The sequence below is a fragment of the Spermophilus citellus genome, assembly GCF_964194105.1.
Source record: "Spermophilus citellus genome assembly, chromosome: 2".
In the NCBI taxonomy this organism is placed as follows: Eukaryota; Metazoa; Chordata; class Mammalia; order Rodentia; family Sciuridae; genus Spermophilus; species Spermophilus citellus.
Genome location: NC_138183.1, coordinates 244,169,779 through 244,197,236, shown reverse-complemented (window position 1 = coordinate 244,197,236; position 27,458 = coordinate 244,169,779). Strand labels below are relative to the sequence as shown.

The 27,458-nt window shown below is 39.1% G+C and overlaps 2 protein-coding genes across 3 annotated transcripts in view; both read right to left on the bottom strand.

The window, feature by feature from the left end:
* Window positions 1–8,271: 8,271 nt before the first annotated feature.
* CNTF (ciliary neurotrophic factor) lies at window positions 8,272–14,354 on the bottom strand. Its single transcript, XM_081279500.1, has 2 exons — window positions 13,501–14,354; window positions 8,272–12,307 (listed from the first exon to the last, which is right to left on the bottom strand). The coding sequence occupies exons 1-2, from the start codon at window positions 13,612–13,614 to the stop codon at window positions 11,822–11,824; spliced, it is 600 nt and encodes a 199-aa protein (XP_081135626.1). The 5' UTR covers window positions 13,615–14,354; the 3' UTR covers window positions 8,272–11,821.
* An 886-nt stretch (window positions 14,355–15,240) lies between these two features.
* The window catches only part of ZFP91 (ZFP91 zinc finger protein, atypical E3 ubiquitin ligase), a 32,193-nt gene continuing 19,975 nt past the window's right edge, over window positions 15,241–27,458 (bottom strand). The window contains exons 3-11 of one of the 2 annotated variants that reach the window (XM_081279456.1): window positions 26,073–26,285; window positions 25,811–25,847; window positions 25,144–25,248; window positions 24,411–24,545; window positions 23,590–23,640; window positions 23,107–23,185; window positions 21,718–21,832; window positions 19,323–19,422; window positions 15,241–18,988 (exon numbers count right to left, since the gene is read on the bottom strand). In XM_081279456.1, the coding sequence (XP_081135582.1) occupies window positions 18,478–18,988; window positions 19,323–19,422; window positions 21,718–21,832; window positions 23,107–23,185; window positions 23,590–23,640; window positions 24,411–24,545; window positions 25,144–25,248; window positions 25,811–25,847; window positions 26,073–26,285 (1,346 nt within the window). In that variant the 3' untranslated portion in view covers window positions 15,241–18,477. The remainder of the gene's footprint in view (window positions 18,989–19,322; window positions 19,423–21,717; window positions 21,833–23,106; window positions 23,186–23,589; window positions 23,641–24,410; window positions 24,546–25,143; window positions 25,249–25,810; window positions 25,848–26,072; window positions 26,286–27,458) is intronic. The other variant, XM_081279457.1, reaches the window with a different exon arrangement.

The following is a 27,458-nucleotide window of genomic DNA, read 5'->3' as shown; positions in this document are numbered from 1 at the left end:
AACACTCTATGGAAAAGTGAATTCTGGGAGAGATCTTGGGAGGGATGGGAGGAGATTTCAGCTGGGCCTTGAAGAAGGACCAGGGAGGGGGGAAAAAAAGGGCAACAGTTGTCATGAGGATTAAAAGAGCTGCTGTGCGCAAAGCAAGAAATTCAGTGTGAATGCTCAAGAGTATCATTGTCAGCAGCTGAGACATGTAGCTGTCAGTGGCAGGAGCAGTCATGGTAGCAGATGAGGAGGAGCAGTTGTGGCAAAGAAGAAAGGCAATGAGATAGGGGAAAGTGATGGGGGATAGTTTCATAAGAAGTTGGCTGTGATCTGGATCTTGATTTGTGAACAGAAGTTATCCATTGGTAGAGTTTGGATCTCAGGTGTCCCCCGAATATCTGTGTGTTAATGGCTTGGTTTCCCATGGGATACTCTTGGAGGGAAACTGTAGAGCTGAGGAGGTGGGGCCAACTGGGAGACCCTGAGATCACTGGGGACATGGCTTTGAAGGGATGGTGGGATCCTGCTCCTTCCTCTTCTCTTTTGCTCCTTAGCCACAAGGTGAGGGGTTTTTGCTCTGCTATGTGCACCTGTCATGATGCCACCAGATTTCCCAAAACAAAGGGCCCTGCTGATCATGGACTGAGACCTCTAAAACTGTGAGCCAGAACAGACCTCTTCTCTTTACAAGTTGATTTGCTTAGATAATTCATAATTAATGGAAAGATAACTAAAAATCCATATGGAGAAGGAGATGGGGACACCAAAAGAATAAACGGAATAAAATACGCTTCTCAGGAGATGCCACTCTGTCCAAGACAGGAGATGTCAAGTGGGTGCTTTCCTGATATATTTTAGGTAAAGTAAAGCTCTGGCACGCCTCATAATCAGAAGCATCTGCATTGGATGTGGACAAGGGGACCCTGTTAGTCGCCTTTAGGGAACTGACCTGACCCTCTGTGATTCTGCCTTATTTTTCCTTTCCTCCCGTCTTACTCTCTGAATGCTGATTTGAAGGGGGTCGTGGATCTACATCACAGGACGAGTCTGAACGGGTCAGCCTGGTGCTCAAGGCCCTTGGGGGTTGAGCTCGAGCTTTCCTCGTCATTCATGCCCCACTCCTTCCCCTGCTCCGGGTTCTCCACAGTCAATTCAGTGATTTTAAAAACCAGACTTCTCCTCTTCCAAACCACACCCCAAATTTACTCCCTTCTTTTGTTTCCTGCCTAATTTATTCACTGTCCTATCTGGGAGTGGGTTCTCTTTGGTTCCTCCCTCTTTAAAACTCACTATTCTTCTCCTCAGTAGTCCCTGCCAAGTTCCCGGTCATATTTTCCAGAGCTGTTCTCACTTCTTCTTGCCTACTTTCGCTGTTTTAATTCAGGTTCTCATCATCTGGATTTCTTGCTTCCACATTCTTGCCCAAAGCAACTTGAGTGCTCCTTTTAAAAAATACAGTATAGACTCCCTCATGTCACTTTCCTGCTTAAAACTTTGCAATGGTCTCTCTTGGCAGTGCCTTTTAGCCAACCATCACCAGGACGACGCCTGCACTCAAACACAGTTGGGTTTATTGGCCTGTTGCCATGAGGAGGCAGCACATCATGGCGGACTTTGGGGCCTCTCCATAAGTGTCAGGAGGGATTTATGATAGGATTTAGACTTGGGTTAGTTTGAGGAAGGATTCAATAAAGCCTATTTGCTTTGGGTTGGGTGCTGCCAGAAAGAATAGGCAATGTGGTAGCTAGAAAGTTTTTTTTTTTTTTTTTAATCTAGGAGGCATTGCCCTTTGTTATCCAGTACTAACTACACATTGACTTTGGTCAGAGTTGGTTGTATATCTATTGTCTGTGCTCTGCAGTTAGGATAAATCCAGATCTCTTTCTATGCATAATTGTGCCACTAGTGAAAAGAAAAATAGCCCCTGACATCCAGAACTGGTCCGGTGTTGACAGCTGGACTGCAGTATTGTTACAAGCTGGGCTTGAGGCTCACAGCTCAGTGAGCCGCATCAATCTAAGTATTCTCAAAGAATAAAAACTTCAGACAGAGTTACCCTAAGACCTTGATAAAATGGAACAAAACAGCCTACTTTGTAATTTGGTTAAGCACAGACCAAAACAAGGTCACTTACCACCCACCAAATATGCAGTTGTAGAATTGCTGCCCCTTTTTCCTTTTTTTTTTTTTTTTTTTTTTTTTTTTTTAGGAACATGAGTCACATTTCTTTTGTTCCTGCACATGAAGCCATGAGGATTGACTCGGCCTGGGGATTCTTTGCCCTGCTCCTCACCTGCTACACAACTGCAACCAACCGCTTTATGGAACTTTCCCTCTTGGTCAGATTTACAGAGGCATGCCTATGCCCCAAGTTTTTCATTGGCATCAGACCACCAGGGTTGACCTGGTGTTCTGCACAAAGGGTCTCCAGGTGGACATACAGTTGCATGCAAGCACACAAAAATGAGCTTGTTGCCTTCTGGAGGTTTGGGCAGTTTTGTGAGCAACATGTGCTCAGCCATTCTGGACAAGGGCAGGCTATTTAGTGCCTCTTGTAAGGCAGTGTTGACGCCCCTGCACAGCCAGCAGCAATGCCTCTTACAGTGGGGGGCTATCGGGGAAGCCCAAACTTGAAGGCAACTGAGCTTCTGCCTTCATGTACAGGGAAAGAGCTGCACCCACTCTCTAGCAGCGACCAATCTAGAGTAAAGCTCTGCTCCCTTCGACCTCCCCCAAGTCACCCAGCCACAGCCTAAACCCTATAGAAGGGCTAAGCTGTCTCCCTGAGACAGCCCACAGCTCCCCATAATTTGCAGCCTTCCACGCTAAAACAAGTAAGAACTCAACTTTTTAATGCCAAGTGTGTTTCTCCTGGTCTCTTGCTGAAGGCCACTGGCCCTGCTTGTCTGCTGGCCTGGCTTCAGCCATCTCGGCCTTCATTCATTTCCTTGAAGAGAGGAAGCTCCTTCCTGCCCCTGGGCTCTGCACTTAATGGTTTCTTTCCTCTACCGAGATCTATTTATGGCTAACTCAGCATCATGCACATCTCACGTGAAATGTAACCCCCTGAGTTATATTAAGCCCCAAGTTTTCAATTCTGCAAATATTTCAATGAAATTGACATGGGTGCATTGGAGTATGCTGGAAATAATAATCTAGAGCTTATGTATGTGACTATATTAATTACAATTAATTCATAATTATAGTAATATTATAGTAATTATAGTATAATTATAGTAATATAATTCTAGTTACATATTATATACTACATTTAAGGCTTTTTCCCCCTTTTTATTGGTTTATTTTTTTCTTTTTTGGTTGGGGGTTACTGGAGGTTGAACTCAAGGGCACTCAACCACTGAGCCACATCTCCAGCTCTATTGTGTATTTTATAAACTCAGGGTCTCACTGAGTTGCTTAGCACCTTGTTTTTGCTGAGGCTGGCTTTGAACTCAGGATCCTCCTGCCTCAGGCTCCTGAGCCCCTGGGATTGCAGGCGTGTGCCATGGCACTTGGCTTATTAGTTCTCTTTAGTTATATATGACAATAGGGTTCATTTCAACATAATTGTAAAGGTATGAAATATAATTTGCTCTAATTCAGTCCCCAGGACTTGCCCTTTTCCTCCCCTCCCCCCTCCCCTTGCTCCCTCCCCTCCCCCCTCCTCTTGCTCCCTCCCCTCCCCCCTCCCCTCCCCCCCTCCCCTTGCTCCCTCCCCTCCTCCCTCCCCCCTCCCCTTGCTCCCTCCCCTCTACTCTGCTGGTCTTTCTGCTATTTGCTCTTTTTTTTTTTTTTTTTAAGTTAGTGTCTTGTGAATGTACATAAGACTGAGATTCTCACATTTAGGATGATGGGACAAAAGTGGTTAGAGAAGGTCAAGGTGACGCTTTCTTGGGCGTGGGGCACAAACTCCTAAATGCCCTGGTTGTATCCTGTCTCCACCAGCTGTTCTGAGGCTCCTCCAAGCAGAACTCTATAGAAAATGAGACCTCCCGAGTGGGACCGCCCTTTCCTCTGGGTCTTCCCTGACTAGGATGTTGCCGGAAATAATGCTAATCCCCAAAAAACAAATGCCAAATGTTTTCTCTGATATAAGGTGACTGACCCATGGGAGGAATAGATGAACTCTAGCATCTTCTTAATGCTTCTTATGTTTTCTAAAACAGAGGGTTGATCCCAGTACACCCCATCTTCAAATTCCTTTCAATGATCCTCTCCTCAAGGTGTCCTGGCCCCTCCTCCAGTCTTGTCTTCTACTGTAGTGCTCAAAGAACCCTGAGATTTGGTAATGTCAAATGGTCCCCAACATGCCCCATGCCTTCCAGTAGCCAAGCCCGGACTAGTCCTGCTGCTTCTAATTGCAAAGTTCTTGCCTGCCCCTCCCTAACCTGCACAATTTTAACCTACACAACTCAGTCCGTGACTTCCAAACTGCCTCTTTGAAGAAGTGCTTTCTCTCTCCTTCTGTCCTTTGTGCCCCCACCGCTCTTTGTCATCCATATCAACTACAAACCAGAGTTGGTTGTGCACCTGTTGTTTTTCCAAGAGGCTGTGTTTTGAGTACATGTCTTTATTTGTAAAAAAGAATCTTCACACCGGCCTCACAGGGTTCTTGTGAGGAATATGTAATTAATACACATAAAGTAATTAGAACAATGCCTGGCACATAATAAATACTGTATGCATATTTGCTAGTATCATTTTCTTGCACCTTATCATTTTTCTTTTCTTTTCTTTTTTTATTAGTGCAAATTGGTATAGAAAATATGATACACACACACACACACACACACACACACACACACACGAGTTCTACTCAGCCATAAGGAAGAATGGCATTTGCTGGTAAATGGGTGGAACCAGAGAACATCATTCTAAGTGAAATAAGCCTGACTCAGATAGCCAAGGGTTGAATGTCTTCTCTCATATGTAGAAGCTAGAAATAAGTAATGAATATAAAAAAAGGAGAAAGTGGAAATGAGGACAGTAGAAGAGAAAGGGAATCAAAGGTGATAGAGGAGGAAAGAAAAAGAAAAGGAACTGTGGATGAAATTGACCACATTATGCCAATATCTGAAGGGTTATAGAAAATAATATTCCTACAAGACAGCTCCCTGGGAAAAATGGAGGGACAGTGTAACTCAGGAGGGGGGAAGGGAAATTAGCCAAGCATTAAACCTCTTCTAGTACATCCTTTCCCAGTAATAATGGTCCTAGAGGGAAAAAGCAAACTTTCATCCCATCCCAGGTTCATCCCCAGCATCTCCACCAAAAATAAATTGTTGAGGGCCACAGACAAGTCAAGATGGCGCCTGGCACTTTGCCAGGAGGAGTGGTTTGAGAAGTAACGCCAGCCAGCCATTAAGAGGATGGAGATTCCTTAATGATTGACTGCTGTGTCTAGATTATGTCAATTAAGTTAAGCTGTGTATAATTATTAAGATGATGAGGATTCCTTATTGGTTAACTGCTGTATCTAGTTTATGTTAATTAAGTTAAGCTGTGTGTAATTAGTTGGGTATATATACTTCTCTGTCCCATAATAAAGCGGCTCCCGCTGTATCAATCTTCACAAGTTGCTTGTCACCCCCCCAGTTAGTTTGCCCAGCCAGACTGCGGCAAAAAAATATTGACTCCTTCCCAACCACAATGGGTTGTGAAGGGAGGAGGTGAATACCAAAACACTGGGTCCTGGACTTTCATCCTTTCCCATTGCCAATGAGTCCCGGAAGGAGAAGAGCAAATAGTGAAGTCCTGGGTGACAATGAGCCTCCAGAGATAAGTGAACACCAGATTGTGAGCTTTTCCCAGTGACAATAAGTTTCAAACTTTTTACAACTCCCTTCCTGAGTTACAATTCAGTCGTGACTGTCCAAACTGCATGACCGCAGTCTCCAATGATTAATTCACCCTCATTGTAAACTATAAAGCCCAGACTCCTTCTGTAACCTGGGGACCATTTCCCATACCCAGAAAATGAGCTCTCCCAAGCCAGATGGATTGACTTCTCTGCAGAATAAAGGAAAGCTTGCTGATCCAAGGGTTGTTTCCCATCTCCTGCCTCCATCATTTGTGCACCGTGGGCTTATAATATCATTATTATTTATTTCTGTATTCTTAGTATTGGCTCAAAGTAGGTGTCGATATGTATTTCTGATTAATTTGGTTAGAGTGAGGAAGGCAACTTCCAAAAGATTGAGCTTTAGAGTTTAGAATCAGATTGGGAATACTGGGCTTTTTGTCCAGTGACCTCTCAAGTTAATATTTTTATAACCCCAACCCTCTGCCACCTCAAGCTTTGGGAACAGGGGTCAGGAATTGTTAGGTAAGAAAAGAAACTAGTCCTAACCCTTTGCTTATTGGTGTGGCATAAAAGTTGATCTGATCTGAAGACCCTGCCTCAGCATATTATTATTATTATTATTTTACATCTTCCCTGGGGGCTTTCTTCAAATGACACATACCCTAGGAGGAATAGCATATTTAGCCATTACCTCAGAATGTGTCCCTCTTCTCCATCATATCAGGTGAGGTATGGGATATAGTACCATCAGTTTAGGGTACAGGTGAGATTTGGGGATGCAAAAGAAGTTTGGGTCATGAGTTGCTAGAGCGCTGAAGGATTGCAAAGGGTTTGGAGCTCTGGAGTCTTAAAGCTTCTAAAGACTCATTAGAGGTAAGGTAGCAAGAAGGCATTGGATGCCAGAGAGAAAGGACATAAATAGAGATACAAGATGATTCCTGTGCAGTCAGTTTAAAGAAGCATGGGCGTGCAATCGGGGAACCACAGACTTATACTGCAATTCTCATTCTTCCACTTTCTAGCCAGAAAACCTGGGCAGATTTCCAACTTCTTTGGACTCTTTGTATTGTTTAATGAAGAAATTGAATTAAATGAAGTTTATTTTCCTTCCTGTATTAAGTGGAGGATGTTGAGTACATGGATGAATCTAGGTCTAAACACAGGGGTTTGCTTGTTTCTTTGGCTCTCTCGAGAGCCTGCCAGGCTTTTCCAGGACTTGTCTGACCCCACCTACTGTGAAAGCCATCTTCTGGATTCAGTGAACAGCCTGGGCCTCAACTTTCCAAGAAGGGGGATGATTCCTGGAGACTGTGAGACTGACCAAAGGCCAACAGGGCAGAGTCTAGGCTATGGCCAGGTCCATCCTGGGAAGCAAATGGCATTCTCTATTGAGGCCACTCCTCAATCCAGTCTAACCTGAATCCAGGTTACTTGAGACATGAAATAGACTTGACGTTTGTGTGTCATTTGTAAGTTGTTTCAGGTACTTAATTTGTCTGAACTCTGTAACAACTGGGAAGCTAGTTATTTGTAATCATTTCCATTCCACGAATGAGAAAACTCAGACCTGTCCCAGTTTGGAAACTTACCTACTTTGTTACAGAGCAAGGTTTAACACAAGTCTGCACTGTCTTTATCTAAGGAAAACTGAATTCCCAAGACAGAGAATGGATTTTAGAGTCAGATGAGCTTGCTTCCTACGTGTCCCATGTCATAGGGTGAACTTTGAAGCCAGTATTAGAACTTCATTCTGTCAAACGCTAGAGGAATGAACTTGGGCAAATTGATGCTCATTGTCATTTCCCTCATTTGGGGGAAGTAGCATCTCTAAGGATTAAATGGCACAGAGCTGCCTAATGTGATAAATAAATGCATGATCCTTTCATACTATCTTTTTAAAAATATTTTTTTTAGTTGTAAATGGACACAATACCTTTATTTATTTTATGTGGTGCTGAGGATCAAACCCAGTGCCTCACACATGCTCAGTAAGCGCTCTATCACTGAGTTACAATCCCAGCCCTCATACCATCTTGACTATGTGGATAGAAATACAAAATCTCTCAGCAACTTTTCAAATCTTTCCCTATGTGATTTTCCACAATTTCTACTTCTAAACTAACAAGACATGGGCTATGCAAGGGTTTTTTCTTTCAGTCAAAGATTAGACTGGGGATCATATATTTGAAATTAAACTACATACAAGGAAATCCTCATTTGCAGGCTAGTTGATAGGACTACATTATCCAAAGGAAAAGCAGCATTGTCTGATGGTGTAGGGCCAATCAACCTTTTCTAGGTTGACTGGGCCTGGGAATTTTGCCCAGTGGCCTGGCATCATGGAGATTTACCCAGCACGCTTCATTGAGCCTGGCCCTGGCTGGGAGGATTACATTTCATCCAATGTTGAAATCATTTGAAATTCCCCTTGTTCATCCAAAGACACAGAAATAAAAGAAGCTACTCATGGTCTTGCTGAGAAGAGAACTTTATTGTTAGCCATTCTTGCATCTTTTATTTCCTATGTGCTAAAAATAGATTGACTTGAGAGATATATTTTATGTCATGAATTACAAAGCAGACAGGTTTTTCACACCCTATATACATTTCATCAAATAGTCAAATTATCTTTTTGCTTGGTTTTTATCTGTAATCCTGAGTTCTATTGAAGTTTTTGTGCTGAGGTCAAGGTTTTTTTTACCACTTTTCCCTTTTTAACTGTCCAACATTCAGAGGATTCATTCTTAGGTCTGAGGCTTGAGGTGGAGGTTGAGATGAGGCGGGAGGCCAAATTATTCCTTTAAAAAAAAAATGCCCTGCACTAAACACCACATTGGTATCATACGGACACACACACACACACACACACACACACACACATCAACTGAAATCAAGTCTAGATTCTACTCCCTCCCCTTCCTCTTCACCAATCCCTTCCCCATTCTGGTGGAGGTCTTTCTCTTCCTACATCTTTTACTCTTTTATAGAGAGAGACGATGCTTGGGTACCCAGTGAGGAGCTGGGGATTCAGAAGCAAAAGTCATTTCAAGCCACTTTTCAGATATGTCACCCTGAAATACTTGTTCTCCCCCTATCTGACCAGTGGTCACAATGAGTCATCCACTGGGCTTTCATCCATAGCAGCCCGAAATAACAGCAATGTCAGGCTATGGCTTTCCACTTTTATCAAAACTCTCACTTCCCTTGTACCTGATTATCTTAAAACTAATGTTGTTCAATGCTTGGCCATCAGGTTTGTGCTAATTTTGCAAGCCTTTCTCAAATAACCTTTTTAATGTAAGAAAAATTTATCAGCTCTCATTCATTCGACTCCTTGATGGACTCAGGAAAACAATCTCTCCCTGCAGAGAGGACTTTCCGGTGGCTGTGGAAACACAGGCTTGGAGCTAAATTTAATGCACATCATAACTATAACTCTATATAGTTATATCAATTGATTTTCCCAGATATTCTATCCACATAGAGATCTAAGAAACAAGGGAATAAAGTCTAAAGAACAAAAATCTCTTTTGGATTGTGGATCCTTAAAACTTATATACTTCTGCAGTGTAGTTGTTATCTCTTATCAATATCATAAAACACACACCTAGAACAATGGACCAATGGCCCATTGCCAGTACCTTATTCAGTTTGACTTATCCATTTCAGGTAAACACAATGCAATGCTTAACATTTAGATCTCAGGAGTGTTTGCTTTTGTTACATGGCTAAGTACTCATTTTCCCTTTGTCTTTTTTTAAGGGGTTTCTCCATGCTTCTCTCTTCAGGCACTTAGAAGTTTCTTGAAGGAGAAACTAATACCCAGCTCTTAGCACAGTGCTGAGAAATGCACTTGGTAAAGATTTCCTGCTTCTGTGAGCTGACTGAAATATAGATAGGCTGCTGTCCTCAGAGTTAAAGCTTGTACCTTTCCCAGACCTGCTGCCATTTCAGATCTGCCTCTTATACATAAATATTCCTCCAGAGGCCACTGAGCAGAGCTTAAACCAAGCTCTGCTGGTTTCTGACACTTCTGCAGATGTCCACTCTGTCACATCTGCTGATGATAAAAACACTTGGAAAAGGGTCACTTATTTTATATCCAGAAAGTTTATGATCAGTTATTCCCCCATAAAGAAATTTTATTCACACTTTTATTAAGCAAATGGATCATCTGCATAAATCTAAGAGCTTTACAAAGCAAGCAGATATATTATTAGTTGAAAATGCTGCTGGTAGGCAGAAGAAACCATTTAAATTAGGAAAAGCTTGAATGAAACAAACAACATGTATTAGGTAACTATGTATCTATACCCATATTACCAATGAAATAAAACCAACATGCCTCTGCTGGCAGCCAGGGCCCCAATGTTTATTATTGCCCAAGTTTTTTCTAGCAGCCAACTCTTCGGTTTCCTTCTTTATGATTTCTTCCTATTTGTACTCAGCCAACCTCTGTGACACAACTCCTGTTTCCTCCTGGAAACTATTTCTGGCCTTCATTGATTTCCCCAATACTTAAACCCAGGGATTGTAATTCCAACCTACTATTGATCTTTTACACACACGTACACCCATATTTCCATAAATGCATTCTAAGAAGGCAGAGACTTACTTCCCTTGAACTTTCACAACATTGACTTCGTGGAATTTGGACATGAACCCACGTGGGGAAGGAGACAAGTCAAGTCACCCATCCTCACCTCAAGTGACCTAATGGGAGCTAGGCCCTTCTGACTCATGGTTCACTTACGAGTAAAGACACCTTGACTAATAAAATTGAGGTCCCCAATCGAAGATCTTGGGTTTTAATGACAAGTTAAATATTACCTATCACATATGTACCATTAGAACATGGGCCTTGCCTTTTCCATTCGTGTCCATACTTACTGGCTTTTCATCCCCTGGAGCCTTTGCTGTATATTGTTGCAGACTCTCTGGCATTCCCAGTGGGAAAAGCGGGCCTCACCCTCTCCTCATGACGAAGTTCAGAGAATGTGAAGTGACAGTCCTGTGACTTTTTAACTTGGGTAGAATTCCACCCATCATCTACAAATGCTTGGATCTATATCCCTGGATTGCTAATTATAGTGAATGTGAAGTAAGCTGGTATAGGCTGTGCCCAACCCAATATCTAAGAACATCAGCAGACACTTTCAACCAGGCTGTATTACTGCACATTTTCAACTGCTAAGGTTCAGAAGTCTTGTAGGCCTCACCTTTGAAATGGGATCTACGATCTCCAGCTTTTCTCTTCTTTGCTAAGCATGGGCAACGAATATTGCCTTTAACACTAAAAATTGCTGCTGACTTATGAGTGTGTGTAAGGGCTTCTTTAGTGTGGAGGATACTGTACATAGATGATTACACCTTCCAACACTCTGAGACAGAAGGTCAGTGACAGTTTCATAATCAAGCCTCTAAAGTAAAAAGTACATCGGCTTTACAGTGAGGATCTGGGTTCAAACTTAGTATGTCACTTGGCACTGCATGACCTTAATGGTCTCTGTGAGCTTGTTTTTTCATCAGAGATGAATGACACCACCTTCCTCACGAGTTGCTGTACAGGTTATACATAACATATGTAAGACCTCTGGTTCACTGCCTTAATACAGCAGCCACTCCGTAAGTGTTGGCTATTATTATTTTTATTATCTAAGAGTATGAATGACTGTACAGAGTCCATTCACTGGTTTAGTCTTCTCAGAAATCTTCCAGAACTAGAGTTTGAGATATTTCTCTCTTCTATCTGTAATGTTGTTAAACAATGGTAAAGGTTACTTAGTGGGTAGAATGGTTAGAACACTAAAGTGGAAGGATGCTGTTCCTGCTCCCATTGTCTTACACCCAGACCCACACCCCAAGCTATGTAAACCTCTCTACCCATTTGTCTGTGTCTCCAATCCTACTTGACGGAAATGCTTGTGGTCTTAAAAGGTTTTCAAAAACTGAAGATGGGAAAACGAGGCCCCAGAAAACTATGTATATTCCATCAGAACAGAGAGCAAGGAAGACAGAGAAGGCTAACTGCTACATCTTCTTGTCCTTAGCAACATATTGGCTCTCATGTGCTGGGATCCCTGTCTGATGGGAAGAAATGACACGAAGGTCATGGATAGACCTCACGGTCCACTGTGAAAGCTCTCGCAGCACCTTTAGGCCCCACAGCTTCTTCTCAAAGAGACCACCATCTCCAACAACTGGCATCCCGTCAGACTCATTTGGGGGGATTTTGTGCTCCAGGAGCACCATTAACTCCTCTAGCTGGTAGGTGAAGGCCGAAACTTGGAGCAGAATGGTATGTATGGCTTGATGGAAGTCACCTTGGGTTGGAGTAAAATGTACCTGCTGGTCTTCTAAAAGCCTGGCCAACATAACATGGAAGGTACGGTAAGCTTGGAGGTTCTCTTGGAGTCTCTCTGCCTCTGTCAGCTCACTCCACTGATCAGTGCTTGCTACTGGCACACCATCCACAGAGTCCAGGTTGACATTCTTGTTCAGGCCCTGATGCTTCACCTGCCCAAAGTCACAGGAAACATGGCATAATCTGCTGTGATCACCTCAACAATATTATTTAAAATCACATATAAAACCTCATTCACCTCATTGGTAAAGGATCCAAGTTGTAAAGAAAATAAAATGTCCAGAACAGAAACTCTACTTGGGATTCATAACTGGACTTTAGAAGATCCAATATGGAATATCTGCATTTTTCCTGGAAGAATGTTTTGTTTTCATTAAGTTCTAATGGGTGAAATACACTACTAATTTAGAAGATTTTCCACTCTTTTCTAGAAACTGAAATATTTAACTATACTGGAGAGTTCAAGTATTTTAAACATACATGAAGACACTAGCCAAATCTAGGAAAGTCTAAAGTAGCTATTTTAGAATTTCCTAATCTCTTTATTCCCACTGCCCACTCTGAATGTGAGATCAATTCTTAAAAAAAAAAAAAGAGTTACACTTTTACTTTTCTCAAAAGAAAAGGTAATCAGAGTCTAATTTCTAACTGACAAGGTTGTTCAAAGATAAACCGATTCTCAGAGAACAAAAATCCAGAACTTTCCACAATGGTCTGGAGTATTTCCAAGGTAAGCCTAAGGTGAAGACTGATAGGGATCCCCTATATCAGCAAACCAGCCCAGAACACCTTTAGAATTTGACAGTTTCACAAGTTTCCCAGGAGTCTTCCAGGGGTTTATTCTGATAGTTTATTTTTTCACTCAGATACTAGGACACTTTAGGTGTATAGTACTGAAAAGTGGGTGGCTAATATTATATAGGTATTGTTTGGATTTAAAATTTTCTTCCATATTCATACTGTTCTTCCGCCTAATCATATAAACCTTTCATTTACACAGCTCAAAAATTTATAACAATGCCTGTGAAGTACACAAACTTAGAGGGCCCAAGGTTAATCTATTCTGGAAGAATTCAGAATACAGGCCAATTAGGAACAGCCTTCAAGACACAGAGCCAATCCTACCTACACCACCATATATATTTTCTCATTCAAGGAACATGACTCGTAAGCATCATGGAGGAAGGCAGTAATAAGCTCACATGAGCTTAGAAAGGGCCATGTCAAATAATAGGCATCCAGTACATGAATGACTGTGATTAGGGCTTTCATAATTGGCTGTGGGTCTGGAATATGATGTTAAGGAGCTGGGTCAGAAGACATGATGGGAAAATAGACGACTTACATAAGATTCCATAAGGGCAGTCAGGTCTGAACGAATCTTCCTTGCTAGCCAGATGGAACGGCTACAGAGGTCCCATGGGCGAGGGGTCCGTGGTGAATGCTCTGCAAAAGCCATCCCCTAACTGTCCCAAGAAACAAGTGAGCTGGGTTTGCTTCTGTCTACACTGGTCCAAATAAGAAATGTGACTCTCACAGACTAAATCCACTGGGCATTCTCTAATGGGATTGTGCACCCCCACCCCCTGCCTGACTCAGAGGTGGCAGCAAATTCCTGGCTGTGGATTTTTGTGCCTGTGGAATCAAAGGGCCCTTTTTAATCAGCCTTTTTTTTTTTTTTTCCCCTGCAGCGTCTGCCTCCATCTCTCTCCTCCACTCAGTACTTAGCACACTTGTTTTTATGTCATTGTTTTGCTTTATGTACTTAGCAACAAAGTCACTATCACGCTAATCCTCAGGACATCCCTGCCTAATGTAATCTATTTTATATGATTAAAATCAAGCTCACTATATCATCATCCTCCCTTATGCTCCCCATGTCTTATTCTTTTCTTGGCCTGATGGTCAAAAAATATTATTATTCATGTAGATGCCATTTATCAAATACCTACCAAGGGTTAGACACTCTGCTAAAGGCTTTAAAACAACTTCATTGATCCTTAGAGTAACTCTGGGGTAAATACTAGCCATCCTAAGAAACTACGCTTTAAGACATTAAATAACGTGCACAAAATCTACAATAAACTACGCTAAAATTTATGTAGATGTCTTTGGTTCTACAGTTGTTTTGTCCACTGACTTTCCAATTCTTTATAGATAGTTCACATTTTGTACAAGGAAAGGTAATGTGAAACAGGTTCTTTACCTGGTAACATTTCTTACGCAGTCTCGCTCAAGTGACAACATGCTTTTTCTTCTTCCCTGTCCCAGTCATACCACATGCTTAACAAAATAAGAGAATGTGCTAGGCTTTGAAATGAGGACAGAAGATTTAGAAGGTGCTTGGAGAGTATTGCATTTAACTCAGGGTGATGCTAATTGGATAGTCTCAAAAGTTTCATCCCCAAATGGACTGATTAGCTTTCACTATTTCATACCACAGATGCTAGCAATGAGTTGAAATGCACACTATTTCAGGAGCAAATTTACATAGATTAACAATATAAATAGAGATGTAATGGGGAAAATATGAGGCCAGCCAAGCTGTTATAGTGAGACTGTTTATAGAGTATTATAGTTTTGTGTGTCTATTGTTAAGAGTTAAAGACTCCACACAGATATCAGGTCTTATTAAGCATTGGTGTAATATGCTATTAAGGATTTTTGTTTTTTTAAATCATCATTAGAGTGATTTAATGATCTCACAGCAACCTTAATGTCCCCACTATTAGGTCAATATAGGGCTACTTTTTCTAGTGGAAAGCTACTATCAAAGAAGTTTCTAAATTTGTTGATAACTGAATCACATGGCATTCCAGCATTAAACATCAAGAGCTAAACTGAGTCAAATGTTAAGTGCCTGATTCTCAGAAAAAGCAATCAGTTGTGTACCAGCAAACAAAGTTACACTGAATATGAAATGTGTCAAGAGCACTGTTTTCTCATTTAGCAATTGTTTCACCCATAGGATAACTTAACTCAGTAGAACCAAGGAAGACAAGTTGCTTCCAGGAGGACAACTTTTATTTTCTTCTTTACATACTTGTTGTGGGTATGCCTTACCTAGGTGAAGAGAAAACAAGGATCTGAAAAGCAAAGTATCCCTTTTATTATAATTTCTTTTTACACAACCTTTTCAACCTAGATTCAGGTATCTTAACTACCCATCTCTTCCATCAAAGGAGAAGGGTCCTGCACATTACAATAGGCAAAAAAGGCTTTCAGGAAATAAAATATTTTCAATTGATCCATTACAATTTTTCAATTTTCTTGAGTACATTGGAAAGTGGGAAAGACAGGAGGAAAAATGGTACTACAAACAATGAGACTGTAATAATCTTATTTAGGTTGGTAGTATATTTTATGATTTTTTTTCCCTCCAAACAGGTACAAAGGAGGTTCAAGTGCTCTATGTGGATGCTTTCTATACCTAAATAATTTTCTTATTCCCAGTACTCCCAGCCAGTATCTAAACTGTCTGAAACATATTAAGATTGTTCAAAATAACCCTGGGCAATCACAAGCAAGGGAGAAGTACATCTTCTAGAAATACCGAATAGTGACATCTCAATGACATTATCAGAATTTAGAAATGCCAATTCAAGCTGGAGAACGACGTGGCAAGTTATTAAAAAGGTAACAAAATCAGACTAATAAAGAGTATGAAATACAGATTTTCAAGATTAAAAGAGCTCCTTGGAAAGACAATGAAATAAACAATGGCAGGGGGAGCAGAACATAAATGGGGCTTAGATAGTTTACTTATATAGACTCTTTACTATGCTAGCATTCCTTTCTCAAAAGGAAAAATATAAACTCCATGAAAAATATTTTAAAATTTATTGCAAACTGCTACAATAATTTATTGTCAGCAAATGGTAGCTGTGAAAGAGGACTCCCACCCCCAACAAAGGGGAAGGATAGGAGTTTCCAATTGGAACTAACTAGTTGCTTTTTATGGGGAGGGGAGTGTGATACAAAGGAGAACATATTCCCCCATCCCAGAGAAGTGCATTTCCCCCCCTTAATGCAGTTTGCTTTTGTGTAGGTGGCTAAAATATCTGATGACTAACCAGTGCAAGTGAAGTTCATGAAGACAAAGTCTAGGTGTGACAAAGACAAAAAGGTAAGTGTGGGATATAGATGCTAGTTAGTGAAACAGTATAAAACGGAACTTTGTTGTAGACCCACTCAATCCATCTTAGTATTTTCAAATTTACTCAACATACCAAATTAAAACTGCAAACCCCTCCCCATGGGCAGGAAAGCATATTCTGCATCCTTTCTATCTTTTCTGTATCCCTTCTATCCTTATTCCATGTTCTACCCTCACATCGGAGAGATGGCAGATCTGCAACACTCTGAAACAATAGTGCATTTAAGACTATTTACTGTAGGTGTCTCACTCCCTATTCCCTGGAATCCCAACTACCGACACTAGTAGGTGTACAGTAAGCCTCTTTCAGAGATGACATTGTTACCCCCCTTTTGGAAAAAATAAATCAAAGAGAAAACTGACAAATTTGGTAGTTTTAGTGTTTGTGAAAAACAAATTGTTCCTTATTTTGTTCTCAGCAAAACTTCATTCTTTCCAACAGCCATCACACATTTCTGACAATAAACAAATAGGGTTAAGTTTTCAATTCTGGCTTCTGAGGTACACAGGATAGGAATTGCCCTTCTAAGACTCTAAAAATCAGTCAAAATAAAATAAGTTTTTAGTCTTTTGAGAGTTACAAGCTTGTACAAAAACGCCCATGTATAGTAATAAGCAATCCACACCCCATGAAAATCTATCTGAAGGGAAGTGGTAATTTCCAGAACTTCAGGTGAAAACCAAAGCCATTATCATATAGCCTAACTTTGTCTACTGAAGTCTTTTCTGAGGTGTTACTAAAAGAGAAACAAATCAGCAGTTTTCTTTGACTTATTTAGGACTCTTACACTTTGTTCTTTCTCTAACAGTGTCTAATAGGGAGCTGCCGCAAACCAATGATAAAGCAAAGCAAAAAACAAAAACAACAACAACAACAAAAAAAAAACAAACCAAAACAACCAACAGGCAAGAAGGGTGATATATAAAAGGAAATGATAGAGACAAAAGGAAATTCACAAGAAAAAAAAATCTCATATCTGTAATTCAGACCTGAACAACCATCCTCATCCCCTCAAAATTCCTTAAATTTCAATGCTCTTAAAATCTCAAAAGAGCACATTGGTTACCACGAACCCATTATCCTTCCCTAAGAAGGCTTCCAAAAAAAGCACTAGGCTATTGTAGTGATTTTGTTAGTGCTGAGGACCAGCTTTCTTTAAAGGCCACTGGAGAGCTATGATTTTAGAGGCTGGCTGTGCTTTTCAACCCTATGCCTTGCCTTCAAAGTACCTCTTGTGGAAAGGATCCCATGTCAGAATAATCTAATCTCTCCCAGCCCCACAAAATATAGCAACGAAGACCCGCCCCCCCAAAAAAATCAGACTTTCCATTAATAAATAAGGAATATCAGGTTCCACAACACAAAAACACACATGTTCAAAGTGCAAATTTCTGCCATTAGCCTGGGACTTTTCTCACTGTCTCACTAATACACAGCCCTATCTTACAGTCAAAAAGACTGTGTAGAGGGCAGCCCCCTCCCTCTTGGGAGCCTGCTTCCAAGCAAATAAGCACCATTAAGAGCCATATGAAGGTTTGGGAGGGGGAATGAGGTGCTGGGATCAAAGAGGAGGGAGGTGGTCCACATGTATCCTTCCTTTCCAAAACCCAGTAGGGAATGGAGAAAGAGGGGTGAGAAACATGTGCTGTTTTAACAGCACATCCTGTTAAGGGGCCCTAAAGTGCCAAGTCAAGCTGCCAGCCTCCAGAGATTAGAATTATATAGTATTTGAGGATAAGTGTGTTGCAGTGGGTAGAAGCCAGAACCATAGGGCAGCAGTGGAAGAGAAGATAGGATTGAAAGGACAGTAGTATACTATTGAGTCAAAAGCTGATCCAGAGCACATCAGAGTTACGGGTTGGAAAGGGGATCTGCCAATTGAGCAGAAGTCTGCTGCTGGCTGGAACCGAGTATGAGGATTAACCCTCACTTTTAGAGCTGCTGCTGCTTTTTGTCTACCTTTCTGTTAAAGGCAACATCAATTTTATAAGAGGGAGAACAGAGGGAGCTCTTGGGATGGGGTTTGTGTGTGCTGTGATCCACAATGGAAAGAGCAGGCCCTTCAGTTATTTTACTAGATTTTAAATGCTTTAAATTTTTTTTGTCCTTTTTATCTTTTAAATACAAAGTCTGAACTGTCCCAGTGTCCAAAGTCTTCCTTTCCACTAAGGTCCAGTAGAGTCTGAATCTTCAATCAGAACCTCTGTGGTAGCACCGAGAATATCCGAGTTCATGACCAGCCCTTCAGTGCCCCCACTGCTGCCACTTCCCACAAAGATCTTTCCATCAGCCATCAGGCTCACCCGTTCTGTCCCACTGCAGTATGACTTCGACATCCCTTCAGCTTCTAGCAGCAGGCACTCTCCAGAAGTTGAATTTCCCAAGGGCTCAGGAAGAAGAGGAAGACCCTGACCATCTGCAGGTTGTGTCAGGGACTCTGGGTTAGTGCCCAGGATATCTGTGCTGGTGATGAGGGCGCCTGCATTGGCAGCCAGAGCTTCTGCAATCAGCACCTCAGGGTGGCTTTTTGCTTTGTGTGCCACTACGCTGTCCTTCTTCTCAAATTTTTTGCCACAGATATTGCAAGAAAACTGGTAGAAGGAGTCTGCATCATGCTTCTTCATGTGCCAATTAAGGGATGCCTTTTGTCGACAAGTAAATCCACAGATCTCACATCTAAGGGGAGTGGAAGATAAAATGTGCGATTAAAAGAAACGAAGTTCTTACTTAAAAGTTAGGTGAGAATTTAGAGCATATAACAAATAATCAGTAACATATACTGCTAGTGAAGGATGTGGAAACAACTAGGTGAAAATACAATTTTTTTCTTTTGTTTACTTGAAAAACAAGTAAAACGAAGAAAAAGGTCACTAAGTAGCTGCCCTAAACAATTCCCACTCTTTAATTTGACAAAAGCTAATAAAAGTGGTAGGAGAGATGTTGGTAAGAGGAAAATACTCATGTGGAGTGTACGCACTTCTCATCCAGATGTTTGCCAGTAAATACTCACTGTAATGGCTTCTCGCCAGTGTGAATCATCCTGTGTACTGCCAGATTGTGGGAACTCTTGAAGGCCCGAGCACAATACTCACAGATATAATCCCTTTGATCTAAGAAGCAAAAAAATGTGGTTAGCTTTCCATTTAGACACCCTATTAATATTTCCACTAGTTCAAAACAAATGAGCAGGTGATCAGGTAGGTCAATTTAGAGTAAAACTGATACTATTTTCAATGTTAAACACTTTGAGTAAATAAACATTTAAAAAGAAATATGCTATTTGGATATTTTAGTCCATATATTCAGTAGTTTAAGAATAAAAAATAAAAAATCACAGATAGAAATGAGAGCTGAAATCCTAATCTCAACTTTAAATGCCACTCCCCCCATAAAAAAATAAAATTGATCCATATCTCAAATAGTAATTATATCTGTTTCAGGTTAAAAAAATGTTACCACAATTTAAATTTCTCTCAAACATATGCAAAAAAGTACTCGTATTTCTAGACCTTATTCTCCCCTACACCTTTTTGCAGCATTTAACTACCGCTGTTACTGCATAACTCCCCCTAACATTTTTGATAAATTTGGTAATGTGGTATGAAACTGATGGGACAAAAGAACACTGCACTTATTTCTCTATTACTTGATTAGGCAGCCAATGGACAAACAGGTGCTAAATATATATTTGCTGAATTAATGTTCACTATATTTTCTGATCCATTTAAAATTACTGGATACAGTCACAGTGAAAATATGAACATAAGTTAAATGGTGAACTATAGACAATTAAATCCAATACTACTTCCCAAATAGTTTAAAACCTTCTTTTCTCAGGTTTAAACATGCATAGGGAACACCTAGGAATCTTATTAAACACACATACATGCTGATTCACCATGTCTGAGGCAAGACCTGAGATTCTGTATGGCTAACAAAAACCCAAGTAATGCCAATGTTGGTTGGTTTGTGTTCCACCACTGTATAGCAGGGTCTAAAAATGCAGAGTTCTAAAACAGTGACAGGGCTGGGATGTAGAACAGTGGCAGAGTGCTTTCATAGCATGTGAAAGGGCCTAGGTTCAATCCCCAGCACTGAATGGAAGAAAAACGAAAACAAAACAAAAAACCCCCAAACCCTAACATAATGACAACTCTTAGCCTCAATAAAGTCTTGTCCAATTGTTCTGCTCCATAACAGCATGGCAAATCTGGGTAGGGAATCCATTTTTAAAATAATTTATACTAGAAAAGGGAGTTCATATACACTAATTTGGAAAGGGAAGAGTGACACATTAAAATTGTATTAATTAAATATAAACATTTGGAACAGAATGAACTAGTAACAGCTTCTCTTTTCACAGTACACTTATGATAGCTGAAATATTCTAAACTGGCTGCCAGAAACGTTTTTTCTATTGGATATAACAATAATAACAGGGACAGAGGAGCAGAAAAATCACATTTAAGAAACAAAGTAAGGATACTATTTTCTTTCCAGAAACACGGTATGAAGCAAAGATAGTAGATTTTAGAGTGATCAAGACCCAAATTAAATTCCAATGTTTCAAAAATGTCTATCATGTGCCAGGCTCTGTGCAGTGACCTGAACTTTATATGTGATCTCATTTCATCCTGACAGTAGTTCTGTGATACTGGTATCTTAATTTATAGTTAGGGAAACTGAGGAGTGGTAATATGTCTAAGTCATGCATACAGAACAAATTTAAAAAAGTATGCTAGTCAGTATAATCTTGGGGAGGACTTATTTCTACAAAAATTTCTAGCCTTATCCTCCCAAAACAAAAAGGTTAGCATGTAATAAAGTATCTGAGAATTACCACATTAGTATTATATGCCACCAATATCTGACTCAAATTGCATTATAAGCTTCACTTCATTGAGATTGTCAATGGCTATAAATGAATGGAATGAATCTATTCTATAATATATATTGCACTCAGCTTCTGTTTTTTAGTTGACAATTCCAACAAGAGTTTGCATGCAAATCCCCAAATCTAGCTTTTTTGATTTCAATAAGTCCCAGAAGACATTTATGATTAACCATAATTATAAGGCAGCCTCTTTTACTGTTTAGGCTTTCTCTCCAATATTCCCCACTTTTAACCCTGCAAACAGTTACTACAAATATCTGGAAAAAAATTTTTAAATCCCATTTCTACTAAAAAAGGATCATTATCTTAGTTGTTAAGTTCTCAAAGATGTCAACAGACAAAAAGTTCAAAAGCCCTAGTTCGATCACACTTTGTAAAATTTGTTTTATTATCAAACCTTTCTTCCATGCTTGACTGCAGATTCTTTTAAGAAAAATTTTATCACTATCCATTTGCCAACCTAAAGATGAGTTCACCTGGCTACTTGATAAAATCTTGTTTTAAAAATTACCAGTATGATGTTTGGCATGTCGCAGAAGTTGTTTCTGGAGCCTAAAGAGTCGTCCACAGGAGGGATGGGGACATACATATTTCTTCTTCAGCAAATGCTGGTATTTAATGTGATGCTAAAACATTAAAAGAAAAGTTAAAAGGAATAGAAAAAAAATTTAAGGTTTTTTAAATGCTCTTTTCTCAACTAGGTTGAAAGTGCTGAAGGTAAACCAAATATTTTGTATATGGATAGTGAAGAAGTATAGTAAAATGGTTAAAAACATAGGCTATGAATTATATAGACCTGGGTTCCAATCTGGACCTGTCATTCACAAGCAGAGAAATCTTAGGAGATGTACTCACATATTTAAATTCCAGCTCTCATTTGTACAATGGAGACAATAATTATAATTTTGTTGTGAGAATAATGGGATCACATATTTTACAGAGTTTAATGCAGCAAACATACCTTCCAATAATAGCTATCATTACAGAACCACAATCCAAAATAGGCCCAGTCTTATACCACACTTGCTGCTAAACATCGAATATGTATCTAAGCAGTATTTCACTTTCATATTCTCTCTAGACCTAAATATAAGCTGTCCCACTACTCAATTTTTAAACAACTATTCACTGAAGAAAAACAAAAACAAAACTAAAATTTTTATTCATTTTGCACAGTCTCTAAGAAATCACTGGTTTGACATGCTTTTTTGATACACATTAAAATGAAATCTGTTATTGTGAGTATTGGTGTGCTGTTACAATCAACTCTTCTATCACAAGTTTGGGAAATCCTGTAATATTTGATAATTCCAAGAAAATCCTTCTATTTTGGCCCAAGTACTATGTTGTCTTAAAAAAAAAACCCACACACAATGGGTTAAAGGTTATTGCATTTGCCTTATGCATTCTAATTCTGAGGACCCATATTTACCCTATTTTTCTCTTGTCTATATTCCCTCTGCATCTACTCCCTCTATTCCCACTGTCTTGACTTCTCATTTGGACTCAAATCCCTGCTTTGAATTAAAGTGAAGACTTTTCAAGATTTTGAGAAGGGTCTCTCCAATGAAATGATTAGCTGCTTGAAGCCAGCTGATGTGTTGGGAACATAATCCTCAATATTAGGAGACAGGGTCCAATGGGAAGTGTTCAAATGCTCTGCCCTCATAAATGGATTGAAGCTGTTAATGTGAAAAAAAGGACTGTTTGCCCTTCTACCTTTTGCTATGGAATGACACAGAACCAAGGCCATACTCAGCCTTTGTAACTAGGAGCCAATAGTTTCTGTTCATTATAAATTACCCAGTCTCAGGTTATTTTGTTTTGAGTAGTACTATGAACTAAGAACGATTAAATAATTTTATTACTTAAGGCTGTCTTACGTAACAACTTCACTGACCTGTAAATAGCGAGGGTGAGCAAGAACAGTTCCACATCCTTCCATCTCACAACGGACATATTGAATTGGAGGTTTTTTCCTATTATCACAGTACAGGAGAAAGATCAAGAACAGAAAAGTATCATCATGTACTATTAAAAATAACTATCTTACAGTATGAAGGATTATAACCTCTTTATTAGTATACAACTTGCAAAGAATTCGTGTTTGAAGTAACCCAAAATTGCCAAATGTTTCATAGTTTATAATCAGCACAAATAAACTAGCAACCCCTCAAGAAGTAAAGGAAGTACTAAGAATTTCAGAAACTTCAACATTCTGCAATGAAAATAAAACAGGATCTATATCATGGATGTTAATGAAACTACTTCAGTGAAAATATTAAGTCATCCCTGCAGAATTATTATGAGAGCTAAATAATTATTAATAAAGTACCTATCACCAGAAACAAGGTACACAGGAACAGGAGTAGAAATTCCTCACCTCCTTTTGGGTAAACGTGGACTTTTGTCATCTTTTCGCCTTCTTCCTCTCCTATAATTAAAGAAAGAGTAACTGACCACATATTCTAGACTGAAATTTATAGTGGTGAAGGATGGCCGAAGGCATATACCTGAGCCTATGACATGAGGACAAAGAGCAGGTTGCCAACACAAAGGATAAGACAGAATACATAAGATCAAAGATGTATCTGGTAAATTAGCAACATTTTACTCTGAAGTGATTTCATTTTCAAAATCAGTCTGTATCACAGATTAGACACACACCTTCCATAAACTATGCATTACTACAGAATCACATGTCATGATCCATTAGAACGAAAATTCATCACTTATATTAATCAAATTTAAAAAATAGATTTAAAAAGTTTATTATCTTAAAATCCTACAAATGGAAACTAAATTTCCCTTGCAATATAACAAAAAATGAAATGTGGTTGCTAACACAGAAAATTTTTATAGCATCGAGGTTATTACATTTGGCTTATTTGCTCTACTTTGAAGGACCCATATTTGCCCTATTTTTCCCTGTTGTTTCTATTCCCTCTGCATCCATAAAGCCAGTGTCTCAGCTTCTTATTTAGACTTAAATTATTGCTTTGAATTAAAGTGAAGATTTTTCAAGCTTTTGTGAAAGGTCTCTCCAATGAAACTTCTCCAATGAAACTATCAGCTACTTGAGGCTAGATATTTTTAAATTAAAAAAAAAAAAAACTGTATATTTTGAAGTATGTACATGCTTTATTCCACTAGTGGCTTCAAAATTTGTTAGACTTCCATTTTTAATAAAATTTGCCAACTCACTTCCTAGGAGGTTCCTCATCTTCCCTAATTTCATTCTCTTCTTCTTTCACCTCCACTTCTACTTCCACTTTAATTTCCTTCTTTTCTTTCTCTTCTTTCACCTTCCCTGATTTTCTCCGTGGCTTTGGGGTTTCCCTGAAAACACAAATGCAATTCAAAATTGCATTCTGCAAAGAACCTTTTCAAAGGTTAAGGCACAGAATCATTGTTAAGATCCTCAGCTCACAAACTGCGATTTCCTATGAAATCCAAAGGTTCCTCAAATGCACAGTAATGATGTATGTGCTTGAAGTTCATGGGGAAAACCCCTAGGCTAAAGAAACCTAAAAAAATCAATTTTCCTTTTAGTTGTATAGACAGGTAAGTCCCACACCCCCAAATTCTAAGTATCCATGCAAATCATCACATCTTGGTAAGATAAAACATACACAACTAATAATTTGGATAAGATCAAATTAAAATTCTGTAAATGCAAATCAGAACTGTAGGAGTGAAAAAATGTCAGATTTACAAAACAAGTGAATATTAATTACTCAGTTAAAATTATTTTTATACCTATTTAGTTAGGCAACAAAACAAAATAAAAACATACAACAGTGTTTTCTCATTCATTCATTTGAACCCAGGGCCTCGTACTTGCTAGGCAATCACTCTACCACTGAGCTATAACCCCCTGCCCCCCCCCCCCATTTTTCACTGACATGTCTAGAATAAAATAAAATCTGAGACGTGCCTTTCTAAGTGAGGTTTGTAGGTCTCATCTCTTGGATCATCTTTAAATGGTATTTCTTCTTCACTGATTAGCATCTCTTCTTCCTCCTCCTCTTCCTCATCACTACTAAAAATAAGCAAACAGAAATAAGAAATTCTGGTTATAATGATCATGACTAACTATTCTGTATTTGGTAATTTATTTTAGAGGTAAATAAAAATTCACATTAAGTTATCTAAAATTAAAATTTTTTTCCTTACAAGTTAGTTGGACTGTAATCTACTACTGTTCCCTAATAATAAGGCAAACCATACAAATCCTAGATACACTATCACTTTATTAAATAAAGATAAAGTGACAATTGTTTGATGGCACTAAGAACTTAAAAAAAACAAAACAAAACTGACTTTATATTTTTAAAACAGTGGTCAAAACACCCACATTTCACATTAGTGCAGCATGGAGTAAACCTAACCATAGAAGACACTTAAGACACAGATTCTGAACTGCACAACGAAAAATTACATGGTTTAAGCTCAAATTAAGATCAACATTAAATCTAAACATGACATCAAAACAAGTTAATTTATCTTAGAGCTCAAAGTAAAAAACAACTTCCAAAACATTAAATTAACTGTGTTCTATGTACCCACAGGTTTAAATAAGAAATATAAAAACATTTTTTTACCTAATGCCACCAGGAGACTGATGTTCTTCTGCAACTTCTAGAAAAATAAAAGTAAAAATACAATCTATATATTAATATTTCTCTATGCAGACAAAAGATTTAAGTCAAACAACTGTATGAGGTAATTATAGAAAACTAATTATCTAAAAGAAATTCTCCTTAAACCTGTCCTTAAAAGTTTTAATTTTTAGATAAATGTTCAACATTACATTTAAGATTTTAAAAAATTGGGGTATTAAGTATTCATATTCTATTAATGTACCATAATCAAGCTGATCTGTAATTGGTTCTGACTTGCAGATGAGTTGCAATGACCCAGTCTTGGAGCGAGAACTTCGAGTGTTTTCTGTATCTCGAAGGCGAGAGATAGATGTCCTGCTACTACTGCGCCAGCCCCGGCTAGGTCTAGATGCAGCAACAGAAACTTCCTGAGGGAGAGCAGACTCGTCTTCTTCCTCTTTCTCTTCCTTAGGATCTAGAACCAAAGGTGAGCCATTCTTTTTCAGTTTATGGTTAACCAATAACCATCTCTATATATCTACTAATCATAAACAGAACTATAATCAGGAGAAATTAAATGTTTTCTAAAGGAAAAAAAAACAAAACACCCAGGTTATTACTGAAATATTAGAAACAAGATGAGGATACTAGATAAAACCTCTCCTTGACATCATTAACATGTTGCAAAGCAGTAATTTTATATGCTATGAAGTATGTAAAATACTCTGAACTAATTTGATTCATGGAATTCTAGCCATTAGCTCTAAGTTAAGAGAGATTAAATTGATCCATAGAGCAATTCCACAGCAAAGTCCAGCTCCAGTGTTGTTTTGTTTCAGATGTCCTGTGAGATACTGCACACAGATACATACACAATCTGTTGTTAGTCTACATTTCATCACATTTTAAGGGTAAATGAAGTGATACTCTCCTGAACAACAAGTAATAAAAAGTCAACATTAGAAATTGACTTTCATTTTTGGGAGTGCCTAGACCTAGATAAAGGCAGTACATATTGAGGTCACAAGATGATACATTTCAGCTAGAAGCAAAATCTAACAGCCCAATAGAAAAATGGCACCTTGGTATAAAAATATGGCTGTCAAATAAATGAGCAACAAAAAAAGCTCTATCTACTCACAACAAGCAAGAAACAAAACGACAAGGCAATACCCAATTTTTTGCTTATTTTCAACCATCATGCTCATAATGATCAAAATACGTAACACAATATACTGGTAAGGTTGTGAAAACACTATAATACATAGATGTTAGTGTGAGTAATAGCAAAGCAAACCCTATTTATTTTATTTTAAGGTCTAACAATAATAACCCTCTGTGCATAAGTACTTTGTACTCTGACCCACTGAGACAACAGCCTGCCTTCTGATCCTAGGAAGTCTCCTACAGCTTGGCCTCTGAATTTATGGTTCTACTGTCACAATCACTGTTCTTTCATTTCACCCTATTTTTGTCCTTTTCTGCTGGAACAAAATTCTCAAAAATTCTTTTCAGTCTCTCCTGTGTAACTCATGGGGTCCCAGTCATCAAACCAGAGGGTTCTCCAATCTTTCCTTGATTACTGCATCTTATACTGGGAACTGCGGAGATGGTAGGTTGGGTCCATAAGTTATCTATATAGATAGAC